Raw genomic sequence first — 26,275 nt, forward strand, 5'->3', positions numbered from 1 at the left:
TGCCTGACAAATAATATAAAGATGCATTGATTATAATTACAATCCCATTTGACTTGCTGGTCAAGTACTTGCAAAATATTCCCTTAAAATGAGTATTTTGTGCAGCCGCCATGGCTGACAGTTACTGCTACGATTCTTCTGACCATTTAAAGAAAGAGGCTTTGGATGTGTTGTAATATCATAGTCAGTTATCAGATCAGAACTACAAAATTAAAGAAGTGAAAACCTTTATTTTTGGACTAGAATTTATGTAAAAACTATTTATACTCGTAATAAAGCAAAAAAGAAAACGGGAAAAAAGTTATCACACTGGTTTGTCTCTTACATCCACCTGCAGTTCCCAGGAACTGGTTTTCGACGAGAAGTTTTCTCAAAAAGCAGAAAAATCTCTCTTGTTCGGAGCGCTTGCGACTTTTATGTTCGCAGCAGAACAGTTTGTGCCCATGTTGAACTTATGTGAAATTGCATTAGACGCATTGGGTTCTCTGCAGCTGGCTTGGCTATGGAAACATTCCTGAAAATCCGCCACGTGATCTTGATTTAACCACATGGAACGTCTAACTAAGCCTAACTGCCCACATGTGTAGAATACTTAAATATTCGCTGCCTTTACATCACCTTCCCTACAAGGAACTGCCTTTTTAAGGAAGGGGGTTCTTTGGAACAGTTTGGCTCAATCAAGCGGAGCATTTGTTACGATTATCCACATATAAAAATACAATCTCCTCCTGCTTAGCAACCTTGAGGCAAGAATTTAACTGCATTTCTAAGTCTAATAACTTAACAATTTTAATTGACCTTGACCTAGAAATAAAAATTTTACAAACTTTGCTTTTCTAAGTCATTTAATATTTGTGCATTTCTAATTTAAGCTTTTCTCATATACAGTAGTTTTGAAAGTGTAAATAATATATACATTTTACAATAGGCACTAAATTCACAATATTACAATTACCTTTAACAATTTAACATCGTACTAGCACATTGAATATTTTAGACTATATAACAGCAATTTTTAAAATTCATTAAAACAAGTCTGTTTACAGCCTTAATAATGATCATTGATCATTTTCTGCTAACCCTTTGCGGCTGAGTGCATTCACATTTTTATTTTCAAATTCTAATCTAGGTTCGATCTTGTAGTCGAACGGTTGGATTAAGACTTTTAGAGGACCTAAGCACTTAAAAGATTTTGTTACTCTCACTATGTTTACGCCATTTTTTTTCCTTCATTCCTTCTCTTTTTCGGTTTTGGTTAAGCTGCACCATGGATTCCACGGGAAAACTGGGAAAGGAAATTTTTTGGTGCCCGCGTTCCTGAATACCTAAGGACCTTTTCATGATACTTTCCTTGATGTGAGTACGTGCTTATATTGCTTAATGATGAATCCAGCCCTGGGATAGATACATAGAGACCGCCATAGTAATATCTGATTCGCACTTGAATGAGAATTTAGCCGCGCGAAAGGTCGAATATTCGTTAGGATTACAAAAGGTCAGTCATCGAGGTAAAACCTCAATTTTTCTAGAGCATATATTATGGCCGTACATTCTTTCATACGCATTGTATTTTCTCCTCGCGGGGCTAAATTTCTAAGATAAAACACGGGATGCTCTTCCCCATTAATTAATTGTGATAGCACAACCCCTAAAGCCGCTTCCAATGCGTCACATTGCATTAAAAATTCTTTCTCAAAATCAGATGCATGTAGCACTGATTGACTCATTAACTTCTCTTTGAAATCTGTGAAAGCTCTTTCACACTTTTCGTCCCAAGAAATCTCCCTTCGTTGTCTTTTTCTGCTTGGTGTTTGTTAGGAAAGCGGTTATTTGGAATAATCTTCTACATAGCAGCTGTAGGAGCTGCTGAGGCTCAGGAACTCGCGCATTTGGATCTTTGTCGTGGATCTCGAGAAGTTTCTTCTAAGTGCAACTAACTTTAACATTAGTTAGAAATCTAATTCCATGCCCAACTTTATGTCTGAAATGCCATACGCTGTCTTATTTTGGCTAACTCTTACAAGGCTTGATTTTAGTTCAGCCCGACAAAATTTCTTCAAAACCACGGTCATGTGCTTCAAGTGTTTCCCAATTTCAATGAAAAAATCACGACATCGTTGAGATAAGGGAAATCTGGAAATGTCTCCGCACAACGCGCTTCTTGATGAATGATACAATCTTGTGATTGATATTCAGTACAATGGCCCATTTATCAGTACATCAGTAAAACTCTTACTAGAATCAGTACAATGGCAATTTTAAATTGATACACCAAACAGAGTTAAAATGAAATCTCGAGCCAAAATATCTGGGTTTTAATTTTTTAGACATTTCCAGTTTGAAGGTTTTTCAAATTATATGCAACACAAGCATCGTCTATGTATTTTATATATTTTATATGTTGCTTAAATTCAGTTGCGAGGAAAATTTTTGTTTCAGACACTGGAAAAAATTTTTAATTTAAAAGGTCTAAGAAGCTAAATATTCTGATATTTTGAAAGTAAAATTCATTTTTACCGTATTTGGTTTCAAGTTAAAATTGCCATTAAATGGTATATTAATTCAAAGCATTTTAGCTAAAATCCTTTGGGCAGGTCTTTTCGGCACAAGAAAACAGAAGCAGCGAGTTAACGGAGCTGTTCATTTTACTACGGCTTTACGAAAATTTGTTACGTCGTATGTCAGATATTGCCATATTTGCCTACCTTTCCGAGTGAATTGATAGGAGATGAATTAGTAGTAGAGACTCTATACCCACATAATGAAGTTAACAAAAATAGATGTTTACTCGTTATCGTGGATCATTTTTCAGTGTGGATAGAAATAGTTCCTCTCAAAAGAGCCTCCGCTAAAATTGTTTCAGATTCTTTTCTGAATGAACTTATTTTAAAATATGCAGCTGCATGAAAAGTATTTTCAGCTAATGGCAAGCAGTTCGTTAGTCGAATCTTTCAAGATTTACGTGAAAAGATTTAGCATACGACATTTAAACATGGTTCCTGATCAGCCGCAGCAATGCGGATATTTGGCATAAATCCGGATATATGCGATTGAACAAGGTGAAAAATCCGAAATTCCGACTATAAATGGACCGTAATCATTCCTGTTCTATGAAACCTCTCTACCAAATTTGAGTTAGAATGTGCACTGAGCTGTGATTTGTTTAAATGTTAATATTAGTTAACATTAAAGCTCAGCAAGTCGATGTGGCTATATGTTTGTAACAGCGCTTTCATTTTCGCGACTGATCCTAGAAACTGATAGGTATGGCCTCTGGGTATTTCGAGGCCAAACATATTGCAGTTATTTTTTATTTGTTCACCTTGTCACTAACTAGAAAGGAATCACATGCGTCCATATACATTTTTGAAAAAAAAAAACCTCTCTGATAATTTGTTATAAAGATTAGTAGGATTTTTACCTTTTTCCTTAGACTTTTTCTGCCTCTGACATCCATCGCAAGATTTTATAGATTCGTCAGTTTCTGTCTAACAATTCGTCCAATAATAATGAGTCAACCGTCCCTGGCTTTCGTCACGCCAAAATGGCTCACTCAGTCGTCATGGGTAAAATTCTCAAATTTCTAGTAATTCCTATTCCTATAAATTTTTAACAGCACCAGAAATTCACAGGGTTCTCCATTATGATCCTTCTGCCTCCCATATTTAATCCCCTCATGAATATTATGCTCTCTATAATGCCTTCATCTTTTTTTTTTTTTTTTTTTTTTTTTTTTTTTGCCTTTTCCCAAATAGGATTTAACGTTCACACGCGCGCTGGGCGGATTTTAAGTCTTTTGACGAATGCTCAAACAGCGTTCCCTTTGAACCACTCGTTTCTTTTGTGACCTATTCAAGCCCTAGATTTGCAGTTTTTTCTTCTCCTCCCACACTGCATTCAAAAACGATTTAGCGTTTGTCTTCCGAGAAATTTGTCCATTCGCTTTGCCTCGAGTAGCCTTTTCTGATTCTCTCGCGAGTTGAGAAAAATCTATCCTTGTGTGAAACAGGGTAATGGTCTTTAATCTCTCCTGAACTTTACTATTTTTGGATGATTTTATGAGCTTGAAGGTTCGGTTTTCCAGTAGTAATGTCGAAGGAATGATCTATTACCGCGGCCTACGTAAGAACGCACCCAAAATCAACTTCAATTTTTATTTTAGCACTTAGACTTGTGATCAAACGGTTGATGGATCCACATCACTTCGGCAATTAAAGTTTCATTAGACGCATAGGAATTCGTTATCACATTGAAAGAAACGCCACAATCTCATAGGTTTTGGTTTGGTTTATTAAACTACGCCCCCCGGGGGGTCGACATAGAGAACTCTGCGAATCTGGCTAGGATCTGTACCTAGGCAGTATCGGCCACGGGGATATACAAATTACGAACCCGTTGGTTCTGAAGGCCCCGGAAAGGTGACTTATTGGCTGGCGCGTGGGTCTGGCATGTCCTAGAGCAGACGGCTCTAGTGGCTCGGGGGTAGCGTCTCGGGTTGGCTTGTAATGTCCCTCTGCGACGGGCAGCCCGAGCGACTGGTAGGTAGCAAATTGACGACCAGTGGCGCCCTGCGGTCTGTGTCACTCCATGTGCGTTGGCGCCGATCTCTCTAAGGTTCTAGGGCAGGGGTTGAACCCTTGGGCCTAGTTCGGCCGGGGGTGAGAATCCTTAGTCAGACCCGCGCCGACAATAGGTGGCAGTCATTGAAACAAGCAATCCGTCTCGCTGCCTGTTTGAACCAACGACTTCATATAACAGGTACTAGCGTCTGCATCCCAAAACGGCAGCCTATGAGAGAGGCGATTCTATTATTTTTATCGGGGAGTAGGGAAGTTAGAATGGTTTTCTGAGGAACGCCAACGGCAGTGCACGATGTTTGCTTACATTAGGAAGTTCAGAAAATTGCAAAGGTGGATTGCCTTAGTTTCTGCGGTTACTTTCAGGGAAATATTAGGCCAGTTTTTTTTTGGTTTGCTGATAGAGGGCAAATAGATAATTTACCTTTATAAATCCGCGTTTATCTATTTAAACTATGAATATATTCAACACAACAGAACGCAAGCTTAAGACTTGTAAATCTTTTAAAAAACAATACATCGATAATTAAAAATATTATTTATAGTTCATTATTAAAAACTTTTTATAAATGCATAGTTATATAATTAACAATTCATCCATGAGTTATCTCATTATTTATTATAATTAGAAGAGAAGATATTTTTTACAGTAATGTTTAAAAATTTGCTGTTGTCTTTTAAAAGATTTACAAGTCTTAAGATTGTGTTCTGTTGTGTTAAATATATTCGCTTCATCTTAAATCTTCTGAAGTTTAAATAGATAAACGCGGATTATAAAGGTAAATTGTCTATTTGCCCTCTATCAGCAAACCGAAAAAACTGCCTAATATTTCCCTGTAAGTATCCGTAGAAACTAAGGCAATCCACTTTAGCAATTTTTGGAACTTCCAAATAAATGTAGGCAAACATATAGTCTACTGCCGTTGCATTCCTCAGAAAACCATTCTAAATCCCCTACTTCCCGATGAAAATAATAGAATTGCCTCTCTCATAGGCTGCCGTTTTGAGAAGTAGACGCTAGTTATAAAAGGTAGACGGCTCACCCACAGAGAATTCGTCTGCTAGGGTGTCTCCAACGTATACCACGTGACTTATGGTCTTGGCGCTCTTGGGGAGTGATAGCTTATGCTGTTCATCGCCAGTTTGGCGCGCTTTTGATATGGCAGGTAGTGTTTTTTTATTTCCGTTTGCTGGGAGTCGGCAGACCAACGTCCTCGAATTAGGTTATTCGATTTTTTACATTTGTTTTTAAATATAACTTATCCCATTTTTCCTGAATATTTTATCTATATTTTTAATAATTGCTTCAAGTTATTTGCATTGTTTAAGACGTTTAGGTTAAAAAATTTTAGGAAGAAAATCTAAAATAAATAATAAAAAATTGAGATGGAAACTTTAATTTTGAATAACGTTTAAAAATTAATTGCACTACTGTTATAATATTTGAGAAGGTTAAAAAATCTCGTTTATTTTTAATGCATTGCATCCTAAAAAGAAAAAGAAAATCACATTGTAAGATATGTATTTATGCAATTGTTGAAATGTATACTTACAAAATGTTGACTTTCAGCTGGAACTAGAAACCATTACTGTCCAAACTTATATATAATATAGTTTATGATATAAAAAGATAAATTATACTGAAATCTTATTACAGAAAACTATTTTACTTTCTTATATTTAAGTAAACATAATGTTACTTAATTTAAAGTCAGAAATAGTTTTTGGAACAATTTCATTTACCTTTGACCTTTCAGTGTTACCAATAGTACTTGCATTCTGGAAATGTAGGATAGTAAGTAAAATTTTTATTTTTAAAAAAGATCATTCACTGATTGGAAATGCTTATTTTTTTCCCAGTTACCTGCATATTAAAGTGCTTATAAACTTAGCAATGTCCAAAAAATAATTTCATGCAAACTTGGAAACTACTGCCTTAACTGTATGCTGCTATACATTAAATTTAGTAAGATTTCATATTTTGCACATCAGCTGTAAAATGTACATTTCCAAAATAAAATTTTCTTTCTGAATTATAAATTCAAACATGACAATACATTAATCCTGTATCCCAATTAAATAACCACATTACAAAAATGTGCATTTAAATATAGTATTTACTATAAAGTAAGTGGACTTAATTACAAATAAACACTCAAAAATTAAGTAAAACAAAAATATACTACTTTGTATGAACACCAATCTTTTTAAACGCGAGCAGGACGCACATTTTGAACAAAAAGCTTTTGTTTTTCACCAGCTGCAAAGGATCCAACTTGCATCTGATGAAGAAATAAAGCTTTTCGTTTGAAAAGCATGTCCTGCTCAGAGTTAAAAGTTTGGTGTTCATACAAAGTAGTATATTTTTATTTTAAGTGTATTAATGCTATTTTTTTATTTATTTAAATTATTTTTTCTAAATTATATCAGAAACAAGTACCAAAAATCACCTACTCGAACAGTCAAGTATATTCCAAATTTCCTGTTTTTGATTTGTGAATAAGTAATGAGCTTAAAACAAAAGCATACAATTTGGCCGAAATATAGAAACTACACATTATTATATACTACATGAATAACTTTATGAAATACAATACCCTATATATGGCTCTGATATGGGAAATTTGACTTATGAAACATTTTTTTTTTTTTGGAGATAATATAAATTTTAAAAAATGAATTAGCTTCTAAAACCATGGAAATCTTTATAGAGATATAAAGAATGTGATATTTACTTTTAAAAAATCAATACATAAAACAGTGTAAATAAATTACAGACTACAAATTAAAAATACATGCTTTTACTTTAACAAATACAGGGTTTAAATAAAACTGACTGTTTCACAGAAAAGAAAAAAAAAAAAAAAAAAAAAAGCTTGTATGAATAGAAAGTGAAAACTAGTAAAGATATAATGATGAAAGCCTCATTCAAACCTGCAAAAGTTCACTCAGATATAGTTTTTTTTTTTTTTTTTTTTTTTTTTTTTTTTTTTTTTTTAAAAACTATATATATATACTGTTTGTATGCAACAAAAAGTTAAGGCCTGTTTTCAAGGATTTTTTTTTTTTTTTTTTTTTTAATTTAACTCCTACTAAAAATCTTAATATACACTTAATCCTCATTATAAATTAAAGAAAATTCTATAGTTATGATATATTTATGTTGCTAAAAAATAGTTTTAAAGGAAAAGGTTTTTAAAAAATCTTAAATTAAATAAATATTATTATGAAAGCAAAAACTCTGCAATCAAATATTAAGTTATAAATAAGTGGCACTTTTAAGTATAGACAATCTGTTGACATTACGAGTTAATACCATTTTATTCTTTATACTTATAATGTTTAGTAAGTTTGAATTCACTGCTACTTTACTCCTGCGTTACCATATCATTCTTATGCATTAGCTTAAATTGAAAAATTTTAGGATTTATTCATGCATTATTAGCTAAGATACACTAGTATACAAATTTTCAGCTTATTTATAGATTTTGAATTAGCTTTCTTTTTAATAAAGTAAACATATCGCACAATCTTATCTCAATAATTTAATAATAATAGCATTTTTTATTATTATCGCAGGCAGTACTTGTTTACGAAACCAAAATGCGTATATATATACGAGGGCCATCCAGGAAGTAGATTACGTTTCCGTCTGTGTCCGCTAGGGGCGGGGCTAGCGCGGCCATCTTGGGGTCAGAGCGTTGCGCAGCTCAGTCTGCATCTAGCCGTGCTAGTGAGAGGTTCGTGCTGTGCTCCGTTCAGATACTGTGACGGTTTGAAATGTCTGCGTTAATTGAAAATCCCGCGAGCTGCGAGGTGCGCTCAGTAATAAGGTTTCTGACTGCAAAAAACTGTAAACCGATAGAAATCTATCGGCAGCTTCGTGAAGTGTATGGGGACAACATTATCACTGAAGGTGGAGTGCGTCAGTGGGTCATAAGATTTCAAAATGGCCGAACCAATGTTCACGACGAAGATCGAAGTGGGAGACCCAGCATAGTGACCGCCGAACTTCTCGAAAAAGTCGATGCTAAAGTCCGTGAAAATCGAAATTTCACAATAACGGAACTTTCTTTGAGTTTTCCACAAATTTCGCGAAGTTTGTTGCACGAAATCATCAGCGAAAAGCTTGGTTACCACAAGTTTTGTGCAAGATGGATTCCAAAAATCTTGACAGAGGACCACAAAAATCAGCGAATGGCTGCAGCGTTGAACTTTTTGGACGCTTACCATAAGGATGGTGACTCTTTACTCGATCGCATCGTTACTGGTGACGAAACATGGGTGAAACATGTGAACTGTGAAACGAAATTGCAATCAATGCAGTGGGGGCACACAAGTTCTCCCCAAAAACCCAAGAAATGCATGCAAACAATGTCAGCAAGGAAGATGATGGCGACTGTTTTTTGGGACAGAAAAGGTGTAATTTTGGTGGACTTCCTGGAAAGAGGCACTACAATAAACTCTCAAAGGTATTGCCAAACTCTCCAAAAACTCAGAAGAGCAATTCAAAACAAGCGCAGAGGAATGTTGAGCTCTAAGATCTTGTTGATTCACGACAACGCCCGGCCCCACACGTCAAATGTCACTCGTAAAGTTCTTGAATCTTTTAAGTGGGAGTTGTTTCCTCATCCGCCGTACAGTCCCGACCTGGCACCGAGCGACTTCCACCTATTCCCAGCAATGAAGAAGTGGCTGGCTATGCAGCGTTTTGATGACGACGCACAGCTGCAAGAAGAGGTAACGAAGTGGTTGAAGGCGCAGGCGGCCGAATTTTTCGACGAAGGAATTTCCAAGCTCGTACATCGCTACGATAAATGCCTTAATTTGTATGGTGACTATGTAGAAAAGTAGTATTTGAGTGTGGCTTTCATCTGTATATAATAAAATTTGTTTCCTATACTTTGTTTATTTTTTTATTCCAAAACGTAATCTACTTTCTGGATAGCCCTCGTATATATCAGTGAAGGGTATGGCCTTGAAACCAGTTTTTTGTTCCATCTCTTTTAGGAAATTTACGGTGGATTTTGATGTGTGACTGCTAGCTTTGTCCTGATGGAGTCTCACAGATTGATGGCACTGTGGGTGAAGCGATGGTAATTCATTCAGAAAATATGTTTCTGATAGTATTTGGAGTTAATTTTAACTTTTTTTTTTTTTTTTTTTCACTCTCTTTATTTTTAACTTGCTATTATAAGAAAAACCAGCATTAATCATGAATCCCTTAGAAAAACTTTCTTTCGATTCTTTGAACCATGTACTTAAATTTTTTTCTCCCCTTTTATGATAATAAATGGCTCTTTTTTGTTACAATCATTTAAATACATCCATGATTCATCTATTGTGACAATTGTTTTCCATTTTTCTTTGGATAAGTCTTTCTCATATAGAATTCTGCAGCGTGTCCTGCGTTGAGCGATATGCTTTGGAAGAAGACGATGCACATTGCGTTTTTTCGCTTTCTTAAGATTTAAATCAACGTTTATCATTTTGTTTACAGTGGACACCGAGCCTTTTAATGATTTTGCAACTGTCCTTTGACTAGGGGGGATTTTCTTTTAACATTAAACAACGTACCTTTGCAATAGTCGAAGATGTCCGTTTTTTCCTTGGATACTTGTTTGGAATTTTTGTCCCACTTGAGGCTCCAATTTGACGTTTTTTTCCTTTCTTGTTGATGATATTACCTATCGACGCTATAGATATCACAAAACCATGACTCTCACATCGTTTTTGGATAACGGAGTATGCATATTTCTCTTCGGAAAGAGCGTAAATGTAGCCTTCGAACCACTGCTTTGTTAAATTCGCCATTTTGAATAAAAACAAAACTTTCAAGCCACAGACGATAATTTTGACTTTTGAAAACATAGTACAATTGCAATTACGTCTTTTGAAGCAAACGATGTTTTATTACCGCTTACCAAAATCGTCTAAAAAATGTGCGCGAACAGCCTCTATATTTGAAGAAATTAAATAATGAAAAATCTGCATAAATGTGTGTATATTCCTCGCATTGTGATAAAACAACGGTACATAGAGCCATCGAATTTTGAATGACGTAATCCTCCTACGAATATGGGCATGTGGATGACCAAATTTGAAATTTGGAATTTGCTTTATTATGGATTTCATATTTTGTAAAACTTTAACGAATTTTTGAGTAACAAACTCAACGATTTAAAAGCGAGCAATGACAACACTCTACGCGGAGGGGAGGGGGACCTTTTTATCTTCAGCGCGTGGAACTGTGTATTGGAAATTCTAAAGATATGCTCCTTTTAAAATTATTTTGCGACATTGCTTTTGAACTAAATTTTATGGTTTAAGTGCAAAGAACATGATATTTAATATATTAACACACAAAACGATAGAAAAACGCTCCTTTGAACTTTTTTTTTTTTTTTTTTTTTTTAAATGCCTTAGACTCTGGACTATCGTTTCGGATTCTCGTTCACAAATAATATCATCCAATGAACCTCATTTGTAATGAAATTGAATTTTTGAAATCTATATTTTATTCGTATGCTTAATTATTAAATGAATTGCATTAATGTGGGCTTATCCCTGTAATTTAATCAGCTGAGGTTTGTAATAAATCGATAAGAATTTTTTAGGTTCTTTAGCTTATATTTTTTGTTACGTGTCATGTACTCAAACCATAAAAACAAGCGCACAAAAAAGTGAAATATGTTTTTCTCGCTTAGATAAATTTAAATAAAAGTATTGCCGGGCCTTTAGTTTTATAAATCGGTTCCTGTCTATATTACACTTTTTGTTAAAAAAAAAGGTTGTTTATTTTCCGTTATTTCCTTTTTGTTTATTCTCCATTATTTCCTTTTAACTGAGAGATAAAAGGATACAAAATTCATGTAAAACTCTGTCTTAAATTTTCTGTTTCTTTCAGAGGAAGGATCTTCATTTAGAAAATATAAATGTAATTGTCCAGATAAATACAAAACAATTAACTATATCTTCTTCCATTCCTTTTTTACTTCCTTGTACGAAGTAAAAAGGAAGTATTGTAATCGAGAAAAGCTTCAGGCAGCATATTTCAACGCAAATATCCATTTTCACTTGCATAGCCATTTTTGCATCTATTTTACAATCCATTTTTGAAGACGTATTACGTATGTATGTTTGTTCATAAGCATACATCTCTCATTAATTCAAAAACAGTTCACCGTAGAATGTTGAAATTTCGTATATGGTACTGCTATAACATCTAGTTGTGTACTTCTCTTTTACTTCCTTCTACGAAGTAAAAAGGAAGTATTGTAATCGAGAAAATTTTCAGGCAGCATATTTCAACGAAAATATCCATTTTGACCGCTTTTGAATGCAATTTAACGATGTTTTTGCTTGATATCTGTACGTAAGGACAGAATAAAAGACTCTTTTCCTCCAAAAAAATTAAAAAAACTGCTTTAAAATGAATTCTGAAGATAATTTTTCGTGGCGTCTATACGAACGTATGTACGTACTACATATCTCGCATAACTCAAAAACGAGTAGCCTCAGAACGTTGAAATTTTGTATATAGGACTACTATAACATGTAGATGTGCACCTCGCATTTTGGTTTCATACGGCCGCACCAAACGTATATAAATATATTTATAAATATATCCACTCTGTTACCCGGCTCAGTGATCTCAGTTTCTTTACTCTTATATATTTGTAAATTGTACACTTTTTTGCTTTGAAAATAATTGAATTATGTTGTTTTTATCTTCCGGTTAAGGTTTTTATGCCTTTAGTAAATCTGTAAGCAATATTTTTAGAATTATCAAGAATTTAAAAGTTGTTTAAGTGCTGCTAAGCCTAATAATTTTTTTGATGGCGGCCATTGCTTGTTTACATTTGAAACAGCAGAGTAGTGAATTTGTTGTCAATCTAGAGAAACGTAGCTTCGCAACAACAAAGATAAACGCTTTCATTTATTATTGCGATTTAAATCATGCTTAATCCTTTCTGGAATTTTTTCGAGGAAATAAGTGTTTAAGATTTACTTAATTTTTAATAATTAGTAATTTAATTTTTAACAATTAGTAATTTTTAATACAGATGTTTTGAGTTTTTATGTATTTTCGCCTTGTTGCGAAGTGAGAACTGAATTAATTGAATGAGAAATGCTCAATCGTCTGTGAAAAACTGTTTCTTTTTTGTTTTGTTTGCTTAATTTCTTTTATTTTATTCTGAGTTATAATATGAACGAAATATAATACTGTTAAGTGAACCTAGCGCCAGAGTGTCGCTATGGTAAACAAATAGAGTGAATTTTAAAGAATGCATTTATTCTATTGTGGTTTATGCGCTGTCGGCGAAGTAGATTTAATTCAATCCAATAAGTTTAAACGAAATACAAGAAAATTCCGTACAAGGAAGTCATGTGGTGTACACATCAGATTTTTTATTTTTGCTGAAAATGACTTCTTTTAGTTATCTTCTATTTTAATATGTTGTGATAACAAGATATGGGTAACTCTACCGTAAGTATATGTTGTGATAACAAGATATGGGTAACTCTGCCGTAGATATTCCGCAATGCCAATTCTCTAGGTCCTTACTCGAATCTTATTAGTGTGGGAAAATGTTGAAAAAATGCTTGGTTACTACGATCTGCCTGTGTAATGTAAGAGAGGTAAATTTTGCATATCAGCCTTTATATCACAGTTGGGAAAAGTCTCAAATCACTGTATAGTCCTCCAACGAACTCGGAATAAAACTGTGTTTGATAATTTTGTAAGGATCTTAAGTTTTACTAACGTTTATTTTATTTTAAATCTTTACTGTCACTTCTTATTTTCTACTTCCTGCCAGAATTAAAAGCTTTAACTTATTTATGCAAATTTGTCTTGCGAACGCCAAGTACTTAAGTTGTGGCTTTTTGCCAAAGCAAGAGAGAGGAAGGAGCTATTAGAAGCAGGCCGCTTGCCATAGTAGTTTTACTCGGTTGCTGGTTGCCTTCAAGGCCAGAGGTTTAATCCTCTTGATAATTTTAAACGTATCGTAGTGTTAGCAGTTCTCTGTACTACATACGGCTTTTTGCTAATATACGGCCAATCTTGGAGTAGGCACTTGTTTGATTAATCCAAAGTTAAGTTTAGTTAGAGTTTAGTTAATATTTTTATATTCTTACGTTCAGACCACAAGTGGTTGGTCTCTGTATTCCGAAGTCCGGAAATCATTGTAAAGAGAGAAAAATAAAGGGTTTCGTATACCCTTCCTGTGTGTATTGTCTACTTCCCAAATTTATTGAACATAGCTTTAGTAAGCTCCCTGTTCCGAGTCAGGACATTTAATGTTCCCAAAGCAAGTAAGGAGGAACACAGAACCTGATAATTTTATCAATTCAACCGTCGATGGGAGATTGGAAAATGTAACGAAACACTCGAGAGCTGTGTTATGGAGGACTTTTAACGGCTCCTATTCGAGTTACACTTGAGGCAGACTCTATGTTGTCTTATAAATTTTCTGTGGTTCCATCTACTTTGACAGTGGATACCAATTTGTGAAGATCTATTGGTTGGTCAAATATTAAACATTAAAACATCAGCATCTTGGCTTCGTGCTTTATGATTTCTTCTACTTACTGACTGAAAAGACTGTTAGAAATTAAATGTACGTATATAGAATATACGTTTTAGTTTAATATCTTTAAGTATTTATGCGGTTCTTCATTATAGTTCTAAAGACCTTCATAAATATTTCACACCTCTGATTTAATTCCATTATAGTTTTAAATTACGTTACTTATTTTTAATTCTGCTCATACCTTGTTCTGGAAAAATAGAAATTTTTGCCATTTGCTGTTCTAGGAATTGTATGCAAGCGATCTAGTGAAAAACAATTACGCAGCTACTGTCTTAAAGAATTAAGTCCTTTCTTCGTTCAGTAAATGCAAAAATCTCTATCTGGCATTCATTGAGGATGAAGTAATATCATAGCAAGTCTTTTCCCTTCTCCATCCGTTTGATGTTGCTATTTTGAGCAACTCTTCTTAAATAGAATAAGATTTTATATTTCTTATCTTGAATATTTGGGATTCATTCTTAAACTTGTAGAGACATTAGGTTATTTTGAAGCAGGAGGCATGAAAAATGGGCAATGCTCACGCCCCGGGACTCGAACCACGGACCTCTCGAATACGCGCCGGGCCATTAAACATTATGTTTAACACATTAACATTATGACATAACACATTATGTTTCGGTTACGCGGGACTTAACGTCAAAAGGGACAATTCTCAGAACCCGCACAATTCCAGGAAACCACACTGTAAAAAAAAAACCTCGAAGTTTACAGACAAAAGTCTTGTATAGTTACAGAAATGCGAACAATTACGAAGGAAATACCTGTAACGAACACAGAACCAAACGAAACTGTAAACTCTACAGGAATTTTTCAAGAAGTTTTGCTTGGATTTTGTCCGTAGCGTGTGATCACGTGGCTTAAAACGGCTGAGAGAGAAGAACCAATCAGGAAGAAGGTGGAAAAACAGCGTTTTAGCGGGAGAGTTCAACGGTAGTCGCCATGTTAGCCATTATTTTTGCTATGGTCGAGGTAAGTTCGAAATAGTGTTTGACGTGTATTTTACTAATTTTATGTAATGTATTTGTTATGTTCTTTACACTATCTATAATTAAATTCTTTTAATGTTTAGCTTATAATTCTAATGCTCCTAAATAAACCTGTGTTGAATTATTGTTAGAGTTCAAATCACAGAGCTTGTGTTCCATTTAGTAAAATAACAACTTTTATTCGTTACATCTGCAGGTGTCTGCAGTTAAACTGCTCATATTTATAAACAGAAACAAATTTGTTAATATGTTAGTTTAAAAACAAATAAGCTTAATATTAATGTTCTATCTATAGTCTAATAATTTCTCATGTTAAATATTTATGTATCTTTTAAAACATATCGCTTTAGAATATTCATATTTTTCATTTTGTTGACAGATGTAACATTATTATACCATACATGTTATCATTAATCCCAGCGTGAACTGCTTTAGAATATTTTTCAGAGCATTATTACACTATGTATGTTATTATTAATCTCAACGAAAAAGAAAAATAAATGTAATATATTTAAAAAATTCGACAAAATAACTTAACATACATTAAAAATGGAATATTATTTCATTAATACATGCGATAAGTTCTCCTTAAAAGATTATATAGTCGGATAGCAATTACATATTTGTAAAAGTATTCAATGTATATTATTTTTTTGTCTTAAAGATAGTTTTAATCCAGGACAGTCTTTACCGACTTATAAAGCATCTATTAAGTTACATTATAACCAACATTTACAAAAGGCAATAATCGAAATGCCATGACTTTGACATATTTTTAACTATGATGTAACATACTAGGAACATTAAAGAAAAAAAATTCTATTTTTTCCTTTATGCTTGTTGAAAAGTAAAATATTAATAAAATGGTACAACATTCATTCTAGTACTTACAATGTAAATTTACATATAAATTTACTATAAATTTTCTATAAATTTTGGTGCAAAGTTCATTATAAAATGCATTTGCTAATATTTAATAGTTATAGCATTCAATATCAAATCATGGAAATTTAAGTAATGATAAGTCAGTTGCACATATTAATTTCAATACTCAGCTCAATGCCAAATTTCTTCTATATCTGAGATAACATGTATTTTTTGAGAATAATTCTTTTGTGTCATCTTTTCATTTAAAAATCTCTTTGAGATATATTTTAATGTGAATTATTTTCAAAATTATCCTCATTAGAATGAATGAATGTTCTCTTTATTATGTTTGAAATTGCCGTTACGCTAAAAAATATATTCAGAAAACTATTTATTGCTGAATGTTTAAAATAAGTTCTACTGCTCCTTTTTGACAAAGAGTATCCATTTGAATTGCAGTTGGTTTTAATTAATCGTTGGTTGTATTTTTAAGAACTACTTGATAAAATTCAACAAATTAGTTCAATCTATGAGTTCGTCTGAAAAACCTAAAATTTTTATTCCAATTCTGTCATGTGTATATATTTCAAGAATGAAAAAGAATTACAAATTCACTATCCAACAATACTGAGTAATATAAGTTGTTGATATAGCCAAACTTAAAATGACCCATTTTAAAACCAGATTAAATAAATCATCGCGTATTTTCGGTCATCGAATTTCTTTGGCATTAAAAGTGTCATAGATTTTGTAAATCCAAGGGTCAAGGTAAGCTCAGATATTTTTTTTCATAGTTCATATTTGCTAAGTTATAAATTTTGCTGATGCAAAAGTTATGTAACTTATGCAAACATATGCTTAGAGTATTTGAACTAGTGTTGAAAAATCACTGGAATTTAAAATGTAATTGACAGTATGCCTTAAAGCTTGTTTTGGTAAAAGCATATTTATGGGTTTCCCTTGGCAAAAATTGGCGATTTTTGGCAGTACATGGATACCGAGTTTGTGCAATTCTTTGACCATGTTATTTTGGCTTGTGTAGCGACGATTTGTGTGCCAAAAACCGCCGCTACACGAAGACAAGAGATTGCACATACTCGGTATCCATGCACACATCGACCTATTTTCACTTAAAAAAAATCTGCGAATTGTACAAACTTGGCATCGCGCACTCCCTTGACTTTATCCATGTACACATCGACCTATTTTCACTCAAGAAAACATCAGAGAATTGCACAAACTTGCGCTCCCTTGATAATACAGGGAGCACCCTTCAATATACTCTAACTGCTGTTTTTCATAAATTAAAACGTTTTAGGCATTTAAGATATCTTCCTGTAAGTTATAACTAAATGAATGACTCTTAAGCATAAAAATATCAAATTTTTATGCTTAAGAGTTGAAGGAGTTATACACTTTTTAAATAACAGTGTCAGAAAAATATACTTTTTAAAATATGTAAACCATTGTTTGAAGTACAGAAAAACCTTCCTTAGCAACTATACCTCTTTAAGTGACTATGTCAAGTATTCTGGTGATACAAGCATTGATATTAATTATCACTGAGAATCATGCTTTGTGAAGTAACCACCTCCATTAAATATCAAAATTGTACAAAATTATGGAAGGTTATAGAGAGGTTTTACTGTATACTTAAAGTATATCATATCACTGTTAGATATTGATGATGTAAAAGATATTATCTAATCATAAATATTTCAAGCATTAAATAGCTTAGTGTAAGTCAATAAGTTTTCAGATTCTGACTTTGTACCCTGTCTTACACTATGTAATATTTTTCTAGCAACTGTGTTAAGTACCAGTAAGTAAGTTTCTGTCTTAAATACCACTTAATGTAATCAGGTATCATCTGTTCTGTCTGTAAAACTTAATCTTACAAACAAGTGAACAAATGAATATCTGTAAAACTAAAGATGACACTCTATGTAAAAAATACAAGTATTAAAATGTCTATGAGAGGAACATTTAAAATATTAAATCCACGATCAATTTTTGCGACATCTAAGATAGAAAATACCCAAACTGACTAGTTAATTCAGAGGATGAATGCATGTAACATCATTGTTCATGTGTTTGTTAATTGTGTAAGTTTTGAAGTTCATGCATTAATTGATGTTCATTGATAACTATATTATTGGCCTTATACTTGCATTTCAAAATTTTGTATATTTTGACAGTGAGCTAAGTATTAAATGCTGTTACGTATAAGTTCATATTATGTGGAAAAGTAGTTTTTGATCTAACACTTTCTGAGAATTTTTTAATGTTGATCATCAAGCTTAAAGCATACGGCTGAAATTACCAGTATTAACCATAATTTAATTATTCTCCTGTTTCAGCGTTTCTCAAACAGGGTTGCCACGCTACCTGGAAAACCGGGAGAACCGGGAAAAGTCAGGGAATTCGAAAATTGACCAAAATATTTAGGGAAAAGTCAGGGAATGTAAGTATTTTTGTCAAAATCTGGAAAAGTCAGGGAAGTTCATACAACGATGCCGCCAAAAAAAGCGATTTTTGCGCCGACGTCGGAAGAGATAACTTTTTTGGCGAATTATGTATCACGTGAGTGTCATTCGGGTAGCTGGCATAGAGCCAATTTTCGCAGCTCCAATTTGATTGTCTTTTAGAAAGGCAAAACAACTTTCCCGCAACTTTTGGTTTCCAGTATTCTCGAGAATCGCATGTGCAGTGCATGAACTAAAGAAAGTACCTGTTCTCGTATAAAACAAAATGGGTTTAATCCTAGTATACGGTACCATGGAGGTTAGAATCAAAGAACATGTATTGTAAAGAAGGAAAACCTCTCTGCAACAGACGTGGCTCCGTTCCATCATAGAGGGAAACAGCTGTGCATGTCTGATATATCTGTCGCCGAAGCTCGAAACCGGTGTCGAAGTTCGAAGGTCACGTTATCAAGAGTTCATAAAATGAATATCGTTTAAAATTTCTTGAACGACTTGCGCTAAAAAGACGTGCCACGCACGTCGAGATGCTTTTGTCTCAAACCGTGAGCGACGTGAACACCACGTTGATAAGCATTTATCGCAAAAATGAAAATAACGTGGTGCACACGTCGCCTAACAACGAAATTGTTTATTTCTCGAGTTACAGCTCTGGATTGCACTCGCAGATGCGGAGCGGCGTAAATGAGACACTTTACCGCTTGTTATATTGTAGCGCACGGCACCGCAACCGTGAAGTTTAGTCTTAGCGCAAGTGGTTAAACTCTAAAGGAAAAGAAAATATTTTTTGGCGCAAGTAAATTAATTCATGGATTAGTTATTTTCAGGGGGGGGGGAAACTACGAAAATCCGTTTTTAAAATTATTGCGTGGATTTTTCGCAATAATTTTAAAAACGAATTTTCGTAGTTTTCTTTTTGTCAAAGAGCGTTTCTTCTTAACACGTGTTTCTCAATTTCCTGTACACAGCGCGAAGAGAGAAATTCTGCCCGCCAGGTTCCGTCGCCAAATCCCTTGGCAAATTTTCCCTCCGCATTCTAACGGCGTAATAGCATTTTACTTGTATGGAACCTTTTCTTCTTTACATAGACGTTCTTTGTTTAGAATAAAGGCCCGTTTCCACTACTGCGTATGGGTTGCGGTGCGTATGCGTTTCTCCAATCAGCGAGCGAATTCACTTTGATTGACATCTGCAATCCGGTCGGTGTGCGGTGACGGATGACATACGGATGGAGTTCAACAATGTTCAATCAACTTCTATCCGTATGTCTGCGGTTGCGTTGGGGTCACGTGGTGAAAAAGGAGCAATCAGGTGCAGTGACTAAAAATTAATGGCGGCAGAAGTAGCGATGAACGCTCGCTAATAGGGAAAGAATGTTTTGCTAAAAAATACTTATTTCTGAATTAACATTATAGCGAGAAATCTGCGTGCTGAAAATGACAGCAATCAGCTGAATTTAGTTTAAAATGATAAGAAAAACAAGATGACTGCAACTACAGTACTTGTTCATTCAAGAAAATCAGCGGCAAAAATTATCATTCCAAGTCCATGAAATAGCAAAATTTGTTCTGATAATCATTTTTTAGTTCTGCATACTCATTTAGCTTTAATGAAAATGAATGTCTGACTATATCAAACTGCTATAGCAAATTAGATATGATTAAAAGATTTGCTATTTTTTTCTTTTGAAACAGGTAAAAACTAAAAACGTTAATTATAAATTAAATTTGATAGCCTTTTAAATACTCCAGTTCATTGAAGAGTATGTTAAATTTGTATTTCCCTTTATAAATATATCTTTTTGGATAACATATATTTGTAAGCACATTAAATATATTTTTAGCAGCCCGTTTAACTTCAATCGGAACGCCACTTTAAAAGATAATGATTTTTCCAAAAAATGTACTAGAAGCTGAAGAACAAACTCTGGTGAATTTTTCAGACAATAGCACACTGAAATAGGACCAAAAAACTGAAGTTTTAAGAATTGATTTACTTGATGATGTATATAACCCAAAATATGCATGCGACTTACGTGTAATCCTAGCTTAGTGGTAAAGCTGATGGTAACGATCTCCACTTTTTGGAGTCGTGAGTTCGAATCCCATACGCTTTTTGCACCATGTCTGCAACTTTCTTACCTTTTTATTCCAATTTGATCTATATTCGTGTTTTATAATTTATTTCTATTATTATATGCATTAAATATATTGTTTTATTTATGCTCTTATTTATTTAAATTTTTCCCGCAAAAAAGTTTGAAAATTATATAATACTAATTTAAAGCATATCCTGTACATATATATTTGAATTTAACAAACATTCTCTATTCGTAAAAAGCAAATTTAAAGTTAATTAAATTTAAATGAAATTTAATGCAAACAAAGAAATGATTAATTATTGCTGTGCAAGTATCAAAATCCATGAATAAATATATAATTCCAAAAATTTATTAATCCTTAAAAAATTTATAAAAATGCATAAGTGAATAATGGGATAGATTATTAATCCTAAAAAAATTATAAAAATGCATAAGTGAATAATAGGATAGCTTATTAATCCTAAAAAAATTATAAAAATGCATAAATGAATAATAGGATAGATTTAATCCTAAAAAACTTATAAAAATGCATAACTGAATAATAGGATAAATAAATTTTTGGAATTATATATTTATTCATGAATTTTGATACTTGCACTTGATTTACATATGCTCTCAGAATTTAAATGATATTGTATATTAGTTCGCAGCAATAATTAATCCTTTATTTGTTTGCATTAAATTTCATTTAAATTTAATTAACTTTTAATTTTTACGAATAGAAAATGTTTGTTAAATTCAAATTTCATTCCTTGCAGCAATGGCGCAAGAGAATTATTTAAATTTAATTTATTTTGAAACCCTGCAGATATATATATATATATTTTCGTTTCACTTTTATGTGAATGAATATACATGTGCTCAGACTTTGGGATGTTTACGACTCTAAACTTTCATTCCAATTAACATGAGACAGTATTAATGCCCTAAACATTTTTTTAACAAAAAATTACTATAATAATTGCTTTTAAATTCAGTCCTCTCCTGCAGAAGCGCAGGAATTAATTAATAAAATATTTCCATTTTCTTTACCTAATGTGTGTATATATAAAGAGAAAAATCTTATTTTTATAACTTCTTGTATAAAAAGAGATATGAATTAAAAATGTTTATATTAAAAATAATATTTTATGGATTATGTATAAAATATAACTGCCCATAGTGCATTTTAAAACAAAGAGATTTCTAATAAATTATCCAGCTATGACCCTGAAGTCAGCGGTATACAAGCATAGCAAAATTTGCTTAAATATTGTGAACCTTTCCTTACAGTTGCTCTGTACTTTTAAAGTACCAACTATTTTTTAATCCCTTTAACTTTTTTATTTTATGTTATTTATTTGTTTACTTTTTCACTAACAGTACATTTTAGTTTTAATAATATATATATTATTTCATAATATTTAAGGCTTCTAGAAACACAAAATTTTTTTTTAAATTTAGTTCAGCTTCTATGGAATTCGTGATGTTCATAATATGCATTATAACCTTACTTATCTAAAATTCCATATCAAATCCAAAACAAACAATACTCGCTTAAGCGGGAAAAATTCAGATGTTCAGCGTCGTAACTTGCGAACTGCTTGCGCCAAAATATTACAGTGACACTTAGCGGCGGAAAATGAAAATATTTTACGCATACGCAGCAGTGGAAACGTTTGTACGGATGCCGTAGGCGTGTCTTCAATTGTCGCAACGCGTTCGTACGCAGTAGTGGAAACGAGCCTTAATAATGGGATTTGGCGACATCATGATGCGCAGTAAACGGGTCATTTTGGTCTTGGCGACAATTTTCAAAATCGTGCCAAAGCCTTACCGTATACTAGAATTTTACCGCAAAATCTTTTTAAACCTTTTTTTTCTTTTTTTTTTTTTCTTTTTAATAAATACCTTGCCATTTTGCAGTAAAATAAAAAAATAGTAATCAGTCATCTAGGCTAGCCATGTAATATAACTATATTCGCTAAAATATCGTTGATTATTCTAATTCAATTTTTAAGTAATTATTTTTATGTTATTCATATAATTTAATGTTGCTTCTTCCCTCTAAATTTATTTATTATTAGTAAATAATATTTCCAAATTTCAGGAAATTTTCTCTGGCATAATCCTAAAATTAATTATAGCAGTATGATGACATACCGTCACGAAATTTAATGCACATATTTTTTCCTTATGTATGCTGCAAAATAAATATAAAATACCTCAATTTATTAAAATAGATTTCTTTCTTTCGTTTAGCTGCAGAATGTCTGCAAAAAAAGCCTTATTTTATTCCAGATTGGGAAGATTCTAATCTCAATCTTCAGTGGAGAAAACAACAACTATTATAATTATATTTGTGTTTTCAAGTGTTAAGGTGCCTTTTAAGAACATACCTCACGCAAATTAAATTTACCTAAAATCTAACCTAACTATTTAGCATTGCGTTGTGATTTATGAGGACCGGATTAGCCTCGTGTTGAACTGGTGATGATCATGAGTAATAATTAAATAAAACATACATTTGTTATCCAATGTATATATCTTAAATTTTATTAAGTTAAGTGGAAAACTAAACAAAATTATCAAACAAAGTATACCAAGAATAATTAAGAATAAATGTCCTCTGGGATTTATTGAATAATTAAGTGAATTTGCGACACAATATAAGTAATACCATAATTAATTTACCTCTTAGCACAGCCAACGCACATTAAGCGGATAGACTGGAATTTTCTTGAAACACACCTGGGAAACCTGGAAAAGTCAGGGAATTTCATTCTCCTGTTTGAGTGGCAACCCTGCTCAAACTTTTTTCGAATAGAGATTATGTGAATTATCATAATTTGTGAATCACCTTGCTGCTGTTCCCTTCGAAAGCAATTTTTTAGCATATATTACTACTAGTACACTTATATTTTTAATATATAATTAAAATCCGTTATATTTTATAATTAAGTCCATTGAAGAAAAGTTATATTTCTAATATTTCAAGATTATTAATGAGAAGGATGATTTGTAATTCTTGCATGGCTCTTCTATATTTGGATATATGATGGTAAGACCACAGTCTTAGTGGATATATGATAGTATATTTGGATATATGGTGGTAAGTACCACAGTTATAGTGCTTTAAATCCATCTTTTACTGCTAAGACTGAGTGGGAAGTCTGTAAGTAGGGTAACCAATAATAAATTTCATAAAATGTCTATCTTACGAGAAAAGGTGATAGATGATTGTCATATGTAACTTTTTAAACTCTGAGATTTTTCAACTAAATTTTTTTGTCTCCTTTGGAAACTTCGGAGGACCACGAGGGCAAGCTGTATGATCCACAGATTGAGAAGTGCTACCTTAATACATTTCAATTTCTAGAGAAATTAATCTTAAAAAAAAATCTGATCATTATTAAAACTACTTTACAGATTTATTTTATATTACAAATAAATATAGTAAATATCTAATAAACCTCAAATTATTTTCTGCAAAATGAATTATTTAAATTTGTACTGCTTTTGCTTCAAAAATAAATGATACATGCAATTTATGATTTCATGAAAGGACCAAAAGGAATCTTGTTTGCAATTTAATTATTTAATTTAAAAAAAGATTTAAATCATTTGGAATATGTGCAAGTGCATGCAATTATTATGAAGAGATTCTAAATTAAAATGTCACATAACAAATTTAGAATATGTTATGTACTTCTAACGAATGTGATTTTTTCTTTATTTAGGAGCCATGCTTTGAATCCTAAGAAGAAGAGGACTGCACCTTCACAACTATGATTAATTAAAAATAACAATAATATAAATTTTACCTATTTTTTTATTTTATTTTCCTTTTGGATAGTTTTCAAATAAAAATAAACCTATTTTTGTTTCTATATTCTGTGTATTGGAATAAAGAGTCCCCCCCCCCCAGTGTTCACTGATATGCATGTAAAAGAATTGTGTGCAAAATTAAATCAATTTTTGTTTGTCACATTCATTTTTCACAGTATGTACAATTTTCAAGATCTACAATAGAAGATTTATTGTAGCATAAGTCATTTTTTTTCTGTGTATTTTAAATATAAGATCTGTTTTTGTATATATCAACATTTTCCATACCTTTTTCTTAATTTATAAAAACGTTAAAATATAATAAAATCAAAATAAGTGTATATCTATTTTTCAAGTTGGGTAAGGAGGAGAGGCATGATCTAGCAAAGGTAAAATGGTTGAGAACCACTAATATATGATATTAAAAGTATTTTCATTTCTGCATTAAATTGCTGGAACCAAATAGATCTTTTATCTTTAATAGTTTTTGTCAACTAAATCTAATCTTGCAAGATGTAGTTATGCATAACGAAATTCATTATTATGAATTATATTGACTGTTAATTATAGATCTTCACGCTAGCTGTATATGTTAGGAGTGAAATGCATTGCAATATCCAATATTTTCAAAATATGATATTTTTTTAAATAAAATATATGATTATGGAATATTACATTAAAATGAAATGGTTCCTTATGTAACCTGTATATTACACTAAAAGGCTTCATCGAATACTTGTAAAGTAATGAGAAAATACTAAGTTAATATCTTGGCTTCATCGAATACTTGTAAAGTAATGAGCAAATACTAAGTTAATATCTTGTGTGAATGAATATTATCTTACAGAATTTTTTATTCCATAAAAATCTATCTAAAAATATAATTTTGTTGAATGAAGATTTAAACATTTTTCCCGAAGATTTAAAAAGTCGTTTGAAATAATGATAACAAAAACATTAATCTGAAGCATTTAATAAATGAATAGAAAATTTTGAGAACAATTAAATCATCCACAGGAATTTTGAAATAATCATCGTATTTTTGACATCAGTTAAAGAAAGAAAATCTGAGTCATTTTGATTATAGTGATAAATTAGTTCCATTAATAGTAGGATAGAAAATTAAAATTTTAAGGAGCCATTATGCATTATCAATTTTTCATTAAAAAATTTTCGGTTTATTACTACTATTATATCAATTATTAATGCTGAATTCTTTATCTTCAGTTTTTACATTCTTAAGTCTACTTTTCTTAATTTTCTAGGCATAGCAGAGAAAAATATAATTATAGGATCAAGGCATTTCCAAATACGTTATATTTTCTTCCATAAATTTTTAAGATCATTCTATATTCATCATGTATTATAGACACAGTATCAGGGGATTCTGTTCAATTTTTCAGTTAGAATTTGGGACGAAGTTGTGAAGTCATACCTACATTAAATGCTTGAATTGATTATTTGAAATATGACAAAGCAAGAGAGGGCCATCTGTCCAAGGAAAAGAATATTTTAAGGAAAACTTCATGTAACACAAACATTTACACAGGCAGCCCATTCTCTAGGATTTAAATCTAGAGCCAAATGCTAGTGTTCAGCTTACTGTCTGGCTGCCTGTAAGCAATAAATGTTTTAGTAGAAGGAATACTTGAAAAATTAAATTTGGGACTAACTAATTCTTCAATTTTGTATTCAATGAGAAGAATGTAATTTATTAATAAAGTTTTAAATCTGGGAAAATGCCTGTACAACTGTCCGATTAATCTATTATTTCAATTAATGGTCAGTAACAGAAGAGATTAAAAAGCATTTATGCCTAAAAGAATTATATGTTGTAATTTAAATGAATAATGCAATT

At 32.2% G+C, this 26,275-nt stretch overlaps 1 protein-coding gene and 1 long non-coding RNA gene across 5 annotated transcripts in view; one reads left to right on the top strand and one right to left on the bottom strand.

The window, feature by feature from the left end:
• Positions 1 to 24,580, top strand: part of LOC118194955 (mutS protein homolog 5-like) — a 317,359-nt gene extending 292,779 nt beyond the window's left edge. Inside the window, exons 29-30 of one of the 3 annotated variants that reach the window (XR_015043107.1) lie at positions 9,588 to 9,673; positions 24,330 to 24,578. Coding sequence is in view for 2 of the 3 variants with exons in the window: in XM_085824216.1 (XP_085680342.1) it covers positions 24,330 to 24,381 (52 nt within the window). In the remaining variant the exon portion in view is untranslated. Of the gene's footprint in view, positions 1 to 9,587; positions 9,674 to 24,329 lie in introns of all 3 variants that reach the window. The other 2 variants (XM_085824216.1, XM_085824192.1) reach the window with 2 other exon arrangements.
• LOC146999427 (uncharacterized) overlaps positions 1 to 26,275 on the bottom strand; it is a 109,665-nt gene that overhangs the window by 30,176 nt on the left and 53,214 nt on the right. Inside the window, exon 2 of one of the 2 annotated variants that reach the window (XR_015043119.1) lies at positions 23,284 to 23,349. The exons of the other annotated variant lie outside the window; for it this stretch is intronic. This is a non-coding gene — a long non-coding RNA (uncharacterized LOC146999427). The remainder of the gene's footprint in view (positions 1 to 23,283; positions 23,350 to 26,275) is intronic. 2 annotated transcript variants of the gene reach the window in all.

The sequence above is a fragment of the Stegodyphus dumicola genome, chromosome 1, assembly GCF_044657685.1.
Source record: "Stegodyphus dumicola isolate Sdum_Otavi_A_Nest chromosome 1, ASM4465768v1".
In the NCBI taxonomy this organism is placed as follows: domain Eukaryota; kingdom Metazoa; phylum Arthropoda; class Arachnida; order Araneae; family Eresidae; genus Stegodyphus; species Stegodyphus dumicola.